This window comes from Chelon labrosus (assembly GCF_963514085.1).
Source record: "Chelon labrosus genome assembly, chromosome: 10".
Classification (NCBI taxonomy): Eukaryota; Metazoa; Chordata; class Actinopteri; order Mugiliformes; family Mugilidae; genus Chelon; species Chelon labrosus.
This window is the reverse complement of record NC_140360.1, coordinates 11,159,480-11,168,097: the sequence shown is the minus strand read 5'-3', so window position 1 is coordinate 11,168,097 and position 8,618 is coordinate 11,159,480. Positions and strand designations below refer to the sequence as shown.

Here is an 8,618-nt window from a genome sequence, read left to right as displayed (position 1 = left end):
ATTATAACAATTAATCAGCAAATTGGGCCATAATGGAGATAAGTGTTTGCTGCAGGCCTGATGTAGAGGTTTGAGGTTTTATGAATGAATGTCAGGTTAACTAACAATAAAATGGTTTAAAAAAAAAAAAATAACAGCATGCCAGTCAAATGCCAGTGAAGGTTCTCGGTCATCCAGGCTATGATACATCCAAAAAACAAAGCTGAAACAAAGGAAACTGGACTTTTAAAGTTTCATCAAGATGTTTCACCACTCATCCAACTAGATTCTGTAATTCTAAATGACTGGAGGGGAGTTGGGGTGCCCCTTATAATAAATATAACCGATTAGTGTAGGTGAGTGGTATAAAATAATCACAAATAAGCTTGAGTCACTTAATAAAATTTAATTGACATAGATTTAATGAATGCAAGTCCAATCTTTTTTCATTATATAAAAAAAAAATAACATTGCAGGACTGCATCTGATGGGTAAAAAAAAAGAAATCATTTATCTACAATGAAAAACACGTGGACTCACTGATGAAGTAACTACATGGATAGAGTGTAATGTGGTGTACCACTGAACTTTTTCACTACAAACACTGACTACTTACTGTATAAAATGCATCCACAGAACTGGGCAAGTTTGTAAATATATCCAAAAACACAGCAGAAGAAGAAAAGACTCTGTACAACATCTTCACATTAGGACTCAGGCTGGACTTTATCTGCTGAGTCCACCCCCACAGTACAGGGGTTAGAAAAAATAAAAATTCAAAACGAGGGGCATCACATAAAAGATATACAACAGCAGTGTAGCATTAACGCTTAACAAATGTCTCTGGAAAAAAATAATAAAATAAAATGGCTACCATTTACATAAAATATAAAGCAAAAAGTATTCACTGATGACAAACTTTCATATTTTTAACAAACCAGCATTTGACAGAGTATGGCGTCATGGCTGTCATTTCCTCTGTGTGACTGGTCCTGGTTACACAAAAAGATTCCTGTTGCATTATTGTCCGAAAACAAACCCCATGAAAAGAAAAGTAAAACGTTTTCTGCCAGACAAACTTGAGCATGATAGCATCTTCCATCTGAATGAAGAAGACCTGAACAGTCCACAGGCTCCCTGGAAGACCAGTTTAGGAGTAGAGAGATGACAGAAGAATCCCAGTGGCACCGCTGTGGTTTGGTGGAGAGTACGAGTGAAAGGCGAAGCCGTGGCAGATGGTTAGATGGGGTGAAGGGTCTCGGGTAGGGTAGAGTTCAGACAACAGTGCTATGAGACTCTGATCATCTGAGCCACTGTCTCTTCTGCTCCCTGACCCACGTCCTGCTGCTGCTACATCAGAGGAGCACAAAGGATCAATGTGAGAATATAGTCAATTATGACAGCAGGTTTCATTCATAACTTCAAACAACAAGTCTTAGCTGCAGAAATTACACGAACACAGACACATTCACTTGCCAGTTTTTTAGGTGCACTAGTGAAAATGAATGTATTCTAATATAACAGTCCTGCTTCATGGAGGTTATGGGATTCAGCATTTATATTACATGTATTATACAGCACCTTTCTCATGCCGTTTCATCATAAACTGAACATTGTAATAGTCATGAAGCTATGTATGTGCAGGATTGTTATTTTAGAACAGATTGGTACTTAATGAACTGACAGGTGAGGGCATTTTCTATCCACACAGCTCCTTACTTGTGCCAAGGCCAGAGCCATTTCCTCCTTGTCCTTAGGGGAAAAGAAACGTCCTCCATCTCCTCGCTTGCGTTGCATAGCGTGACGATGGCGAGACTCGTGTAGGTATTTCTGCTGGACCGAAAAGCAAGAGCATTGGTCGATGGACATGTACAAGCACCCGCTACACTACCACAGATGTTTTTCTTTCCCTTTTCTGCAATCTGTTTACATTTTTCATTTGAAGTAACATTGAGAAAATTTAATATGAGCCCTTTAATCAAATTCATAAAGTTGTGCTGCAGGCCCAACTGAGGAGCTGCAGCTCTATGCAGTCACTTCTCAAAGTAATATACGGAGCAAGCCAAGACTGACATGGTAGACAAAATAAAGAAGTACTTGGTGAAGGAAACCATTTTGCAAGTCAAACAGACCCACATATTATTCACAGGTAGCCGTGGCATAAAGGTTAAAAACTTTATACTTCTGTACCCACTGGAAGAGGAAGTGGAGGAGAAGGTGAAGCAAGGATGGTTATCACAGCCAGCGTTCACGTTACATGTGCAGGGAAGTTGAAGTTTAAGTCCTACTGTTCCAACAAATAGAAACATACCCTTCTTTCTTTGGGGATCTTGCCCTCAGCCTCAAGCTTGGCCCTGGCCTGCCTTCGCTTCAGGATGCGATGGTACTGTTTGGCGTTGACGTACAGAGGCTCCTCCTCGAGCATTTCAGCGCCTGGCAAGGGGATACGCTGCATTGTGGGAACTCCGCCACCTCCAGGAACCATCTGATAAGACGGATAGACACAAACAGTTGCACAGTGCTTAGAACCTCTGGCACGGAAACCAAACACCAGAATGTAGCAGTTATAACGGTAAAATCCCGATCATCACAGTTCAGCTTTTACAATAAATGTAGCTAGTTAGTTGCCCTTAACACCCACACAGATGTTATCATTCTAGCTGTAGACTTTACTACAGGCTGATACCAGGTGACGGTTTCCTGGAAATTGTATGATGCACCAGATTTCTAGTAAGAATAATGAAGGAGGAAGTTGTTCCACCTTATCATTCTGCACAGCCCTCAGAAACGTCATCAAGGCTGATATGTGGTTACAGAATTGGTGATATGAGTATTCAAATACTGTGTACTGACAGTAAACACGGTATCCATTAAATTTGGATTTAATCAGATGGTTGGTCTTTGTACGACTTGAGGCGTCAATGTTTAGAAGACGTCTTATAACGGAAAACACCTGTGTGGGTGGGCGGGCAATGGATGTGTAAGGGTCTTTAAATAAATATATTCATTTGATAGTTCATAAACTCTGCGTTAGTTTAAATTATATATATATATATTACAGTTCCACACTGTATTGAATGTGATGATTTATAAAAAGAAAACATTGTTAACACATGCTGTAGAAATTATAGAGCGAGTAAACACTTGCAAAAAAACAACAAAAAAAAAACAAATGAATGAAAAATTATAAATGAATTATGTGTTCTCTGACCGTCACCACACCACACATCTCTCTCCGTGTGACTCTAGATTAAAAAAAAAAAAAGATAAAAGATGCTGGATACCTCTGCACAAGGTCTTACCATGACCATTCCACCTGCATTGACCATGTTGCCGGAGACTGGCAGGGTGACGGTCACAGTGCCTTGGCCGCTGTTGGTTGTGTTGGTGTTTGCATTCCCTGCTTGTACAATCTGGGCACCGGCCAAGCTGGCAGCTGGAATTGTGATCATTCCTGCAAAAAACGGTGAAATCGTCACTCAACTTGTTCAAAAAGGCAACTTGACCACGCTGCTGTTCATGAAGTCTAAAAATCAGAAGGCAAACACGGGAGGAGGGAGAAAGCTGAGTTTACCCTGCTGCAGCACGGTGCCATCTGCATTGACAGGCTGGTAGACGATGGTCTGTCCGTCAGCCGTCTGCGCCACCTGTTGGCCCTGCACACTGATCTGCTGCCCCTGCGACGGAGGATAGGAAAAATAAATCACTTTGCGTAAATATTGTGCTTCTCATCTTCCACGAATCTGAAGCATTTCACAAATCAAACAACTCAGCACACATATAACTTGATTTATCTCATAGTGCATCTTGAGGTAAGTGTTTTGAAAAATTAGCTTTGAAAGACAACACCAAGAATCGGACTTGTAAAAGGAGACTTCCAAAGGTCCCGCCATTCCACTTGGAGACGATACATTCAGTAGTGATACATATTATTTAATAATGCGATCAAATCAATTTCCACTTTGAATGGTCTAAATGTAACACCTGGTTCTGTCCCGCTGTGATGGCCGTCTGGGGCTGCTGGATGATGATCTGCTGTGGCTGACCCTGCTGGCCCTGGAGCTGGAGAGTCTGACCACCTTGGAGCTGGATCTGACCTGGCTGCACCAGCTGAATCTACTCACACACACAAAGAAACAGAATAACACTGATGTTGAGTATCTTGGCTCACTATACTAAATTATTTCACATCAGAATCAGATTAGAAAACCAGAAACATTCCACTTTACAACACAACCATCAATCCATCATCATTATTATATACACACATATATTCAGTTTAAAAAACATTTGTCAACAGTTACAAATTTCTCCTCAGACTAAAAAATTGCACACATCTTTTTAAGGGATAACATTTAATGTCGACATCAATCTAGAAATACAGCCTTATCCCTTACCTGCTGTAGCCCCTGAGCTCCAGATACAGGGACCTGCATTATGGTTTGACCCTGTCCCCCTGACATGGCCTGCACCATTATGGGTTGCCCTGATGATGTGATGAGCTGTCCACCACTCACCTGAACCATCAGGGGCTGACCCTGGACCTACAGAGAGGCACAGATGAAGCCGTTAAAGCAGCGGTGGCAATTTTCAGTACTTCTTACATGTGACCTATAGGGCTGCATGCAAGTGGCATTAAAAATCAAGGACAACAACACGGCGCTGACAAGGATTTGATGATTTAGTGTCATTCTTTCTGTCTCTTTCTGCATTTTAAGGCATTAAACCACCATGCAGCATGTACAGTATATTCTCAACAACTTATGACAAAGTGAAGCTGCAAATGCAAAACCTCAGTGTTCAATTTTCAAATTTTGCATTTACAGGAACACCACTGCCAAACCAATAAGTTAATTTAAACTTCATTTGAATTAAACACAACACCATGAAATTAATTTACATTTACGTGTGCAACTTGGCATGTGCGATGGTCCGACATAGAAGTTAACACAGTGGAATAGCCTGATACAGCAGATGTGCAGATGACATGTGACAATTTGCAACAAGACAATAAGAAAATTTATATTTAGATGAAGTGACCTGATGGCCTGTAAGGGTTGCGGCTCCATGCTGCTCAGTGCTGAACCTCAGAAGGTTCTTCGCAAAACATACGACCGGTGTTGCCAACAGCTATCATCCGCAAGAACAAGAACAGCGTCTGGCTCTGGCTTTCGAAACTTGCTTTTAAAAGCAAGAGACAAGCGCACCTCAGGTAAACAGTGGTGTTTTCACAGCCAGGAGAGCACAAGCAAAAACCAGAGGCTGACACACGACGCACTGTGCTGAGGAACATGCAGTTCAGGCGGTTGTAAGAACATGCTGGGAGGATATGATGAACCAAACAGCACAGATGGGTCATGAAAAAATAAATAATAAATAAATAAATAAATAAACAGCCCTGGATATAGCATGCATACTTGTAGGCTGTTAAACCCATGGCACTGACACAGGGCGGCGGTGACACCACTACCTGGAGTGTCTGCACCTGCTGGCCTGAGGCCGTCACCACTGGCGCCTCTGTTTGCAGCTGCACAGCCGTCACTGTGCCCTGTGTCTGCAGGTAAGGCAGGACAACACAAGTCTCAGACAGGTAGGTATCAGGAAAACAGACTTGAACTGGAATCCCCCCTGGACTTTCTTTTGTTCTTGTTGTTGTTGGTTCTTCTTGATACCCGTCTTCTTACTGCATAATGTTTATCTTTTGGAGGGGGAGGAAGCTTTACCTTACCAAACTCAAGTTAATCTGAGTCATTTCTGAGCTCACCTGCTGCTGGATCTGTCCATTGGCAGTCTGCACGACAATCTGCTCCCCAGTAGTAGTGGTGGCAGTGGTGTACTGCTCCATAGCTTTTTTACTGATATAGTCCTCTTGAGACAAAAGACAGAAAAAATATGAGTCAACATGTTAATAATTCAGACGTGTATTTTAGCTGCAGCCCAGAGTATTTTTTTAATAATTAAGGAAAAACTATATTGTCTCTTTAACCGCTATCTGTGTGTGTGTGTGTGTGTGTGTGTTATTTACACAGGGGCGTTTAGTGTTTATTTTTCCTTTTAATTTCAACTTGCTAAACCTTTGTCCTGTGTCATATACTATGTCTGACATTTATAGGTGACATATTAACCCATATTAGAGCTTATAGTTTGATTAGTTGCTGGGCCTGGGTACAGTTTGTTATTAGCTATTCGCGAGTAAGCTAACAGCTAGCGCCAGTTAGCTAGCTAAAAAAAAAAGCGTGGTAAATTCTAGAAAGCGCAAACGGAGGCTATTTCTCCGGTAGAAAAAAATAAAAAAAATGTGAATGCCTGCCTCTTGTTTGTGTTGTTGTTTATGACCGACGATGGTGATAGTTTGCTGGGCAGCGATTACCGGTGCTTGCACGATGCTATTATCGACCATCTCTTTGTTCGAGATACATTATTTTAAGCTAACCGGCTAACGTTAGCCGAGGCTTGTCGCCCAGCGCAGATCATGTTTCCTCGCAGCAGCTTACACCGGGGGAAAGAAGCTAGTTATTTCAGCCTTACAACTCAGAGACACGGCGCTCGAAATCAAACTTCCATTCGAGTTTTTTTTTCTGCATTTTGCAGGGTTAGTAATTTGGTTGGTCCATGACAAACCAATCCGTGCTGACAACTACCAATGCCTTCAATCGGGGCTCCCTTACCGTATCTTCGCTGTCCGGTTTCCCTCTGATTGGCTCTAGTACAGCTCGCTAAAGCCCAATCAACAAAGTGAGCGGACAAAATGGCGCAAATGAAACAACGACGCCCGGGAGGAGGTGCGCAGCTGCGTGACACATGGATACAGGGGACAGGCCACGGTGCAGTACCGCCGTCGCCCGGCAGATGTCGCCATTTAGACTCATATTTGATCTTATAGCCAGTTCTCGTGTAATATTTTAATTTGCCAAAATCTCTGTTGGTTATGTTAGAAGGGGACATTTTTATAAAACAAAATTGTAGAAATCTGTGATAAAATATATTTATTTATGCTTCCTGTTACACGTTAACCTCTTTATTCAGTCGAGGGCTACACTTTCACCTCCAGGCCGCTAGAGGGCAGCGGCGCCGCGCCATGCTGTGAGACTGGTGTTTGTTTGCGGAAGTACTTCTACAGGGTGGCATCATGGTTGCGCAGTAAAACGTTCGTGTGGAGGTCTTACTATTGTTATAAGATAATTAGAAATAAATTAAGTCTCTGCGATCAACTTTAAAATAAAAACATATATTTCGATCAAAACCCGGCGTGTTAGTGGCTAGGCTTGTATTGTCATGTCTGTTAAATGGTTGTGAAACTCTAACTTGGCACAACAAGCTGCTGATACAGATGAGCATGGCTCGATCTCTTCAGGTCCTCTCCCTCATCTCCAGGTTTGCTGCTCTCTCAGCGACTCCCCCAGTGTCTACCAATATCCGTCGATATGCAAGTAGAGCAGGGGGCAGCAAGGAGTGGATGGTCCAGAGCCATGCGCGCAAAGGCACAGCATCACCCAGAGCTAGAGACATGGATGATGATATGTCTGATGAGGAACTGGAGGATGTGGAGGGCAGGCTACAAGATTTGGTTCAGTAAGTTTCTACAGGACTGATCACACACTACGTTAATTAATGCTGTATTTATTAGGGCATCTAAACAGCTTCTCTCATGTTTCTCAGTGAAGGAATGAAAAGGCAGAAGACTTTGAAGTATCACATACTGAGGAGGCAGATGACTCCAAAAGGAGCTCCGCAGAGGAAGCTAACCTGGGATGCTATTGAGCAGATCAAGTGAGGGAGCTCTGATATGTTGATCCACCCTCTGAAACAGACCATTTCAGTGAATTAAAGCCTTAAATCAAATTTAACTGATTTTCCAGGTTTCTGAAGCAAGAACAGCCAGAGGAGTGGACCGTAGAGCGACTGGCTGAGGGTTACTCTGTCACTCCTGATGTCATCTTGAGAGTGCTCAGGAGCAAGTTCGTCCCCTCTCCAGAAAGAAGAGCCAAGCAGAATGCCAAAGTAATGGCTAGACTCGGGCAGCAGGTGCTGCCTTCAGGGACACAGCAGGACATACAGAAACTTCCAGAAAACCGCACACCAGCCATACTCCCGTCTGGAAATACAAAGGCTGCTTTGGTCCCTGTGGCGGATCAGACTCCTGTGATTCGAGATGAAGGCTCAGGGCCATTAGCTGTGAGTGCTGTGTCTGTCCCCGTTCTGCCCAGTCAGCTAACAGCTGGCACTAGCAAACATGCCACAGTGATGAAATCAACAGTAGACAACAGTGCGTCTGATGCCAGTCCTGCAGAGGAGGATGAAGAGGATGAAGACAGCTGGGATGGACAGGTTTTGACAGAGGAAGAACTTGAGGAATTTATGGAAATGGAAGAACCATCTCCTGTGGTGCAAGTTGGGAGCGAATTCTTTGACATAGAGGGAAAGTTTTTGTATAGAATCTGAGGACTTCATGTGTTGTACTGAACCTGTGTCATGTTCACATTGATATAACATCTGTCATAATCAGCTCAGTGAGTTTTTGAACAGATTATTACTTTGTTTCAGACAAATAGCCACAAACTAATAAAAAGTATCATGGTTTCTTGTATGATATGTATTTATTTATTAAAAATTTCTCTTTATTTCTTGGTCCATGCATT

General features: G+C 42.6%; 2 protein-coding genes across 13 annotated transcripts; one reads left to right on the top strand and one right to left on the bottom strand.

The window, feature by feature from the left end:
- Positions 1–370: 370 nt before the first annotated feature.
- Positions 371–6,730, bottom strand: nfyal (nuclear transcription factor Y, alpha, like). 12 transcript variants are annotated; one of them, XM_084553355.1, is made up of 10 exons: positions 6,648–6,730; positions 5,744–5,847; positions 5,447–5,533; positions 4,377–4,523; positions 3,964–4,095; positions 3,554–3,656; positions 3,264–3,433; positions 2,291–2,464; positions 1,699–1,812; positions 371–1,329 (listed from the first exon to the last, which is right to left on the bottom strand). In XM_084553355.1, exons 2-10 carry the CDS (start codon positions 5,822–5,824, stop codon positions 1,267–1,269), a joined length of 1,071 nt encoding a protein of 356 aa, XP_084409481.1. In that variant the 5' UTR covers positions 5,825–5,847; positions 6,648–6,730; the 3' UTR covers positions 371–1,266. The 12 variants fall into 12 exon arrangements, with proteins under 12 accessions (XP_084409481.1, XP_084409487.1, XP_084409486.1 ...); XM_084553361.1 differs by having other exon boundaries at positions 371–1,326; XM_084553360.1 differs by having other exon boundaries at positions 1,699–1,809.
- A 198-nt stretch (positions 6,731–6,928) lies between these two features.
- On the top strand, positions 6,929–8,577 carry ngrn (neugrin, neurite outgrowth associated). Its single transcript, XM_084554261.1, has 3 exons — positions 6,929–7,551; positions 7,639–7,749; positions 7,839–8,577. The coding sequence occupies exons 1-3, from the start codon at positions 7,310–7,312 to the stop codon at positions 8,419–8,421; spliced, it is 936 nt and encodes a 311-aa protein (XP_084410387.1). The 5' UTR covers positions 6,929–7,309; the 3' UTR covers positions 8,422–8,577.
- Positions 8,578–8,618: the final 41 nt, after the last annotated feature.

Coding starts and splice junctions, on each gene's coding strand:
- ngrn (XM_084554261.1), top strand. CDS start 7,310: ATGAGCATGGCTCGATCTCTTCAGGTCCTCTCCCTCATCTCCAGGTTT. Junction 7,552..7,638: donor AGGCTACAAGATTTGGTTCA/GTAAGTTTCTAC, acceptor CATGTTTCTCAG/TGAAGGAATGAAAAGGCAGA. Junction 7,750..7,838: donor GATGCTATTGAGCAGATCAA/GTGAGGGAGCTC, acceptor CTGATTTTCCAG/GTTTCTGAAGCAAGAACAGC.
- nfyal (XM_084553355.1), bottom strand. CDS start 5,824: ATGGAGCAGTACACCACTGCCACCACTACTACTGGGGAGCAGATTGTC. Junction 5,534..5,743: donor ATGGACAGATCCAGCAGCAG/GTGAGCTCAGAA, acceptor CCTTACCTGCAG/ACACAGGGCACAGTGACGGC. Junction 3,434..3,553: donor TGGCACCGTGCTGCAGCAGG/GTAAACTCAGCT, acceptor CGTTTTTTGCAG/GAATGATCACAATTCCAGCT.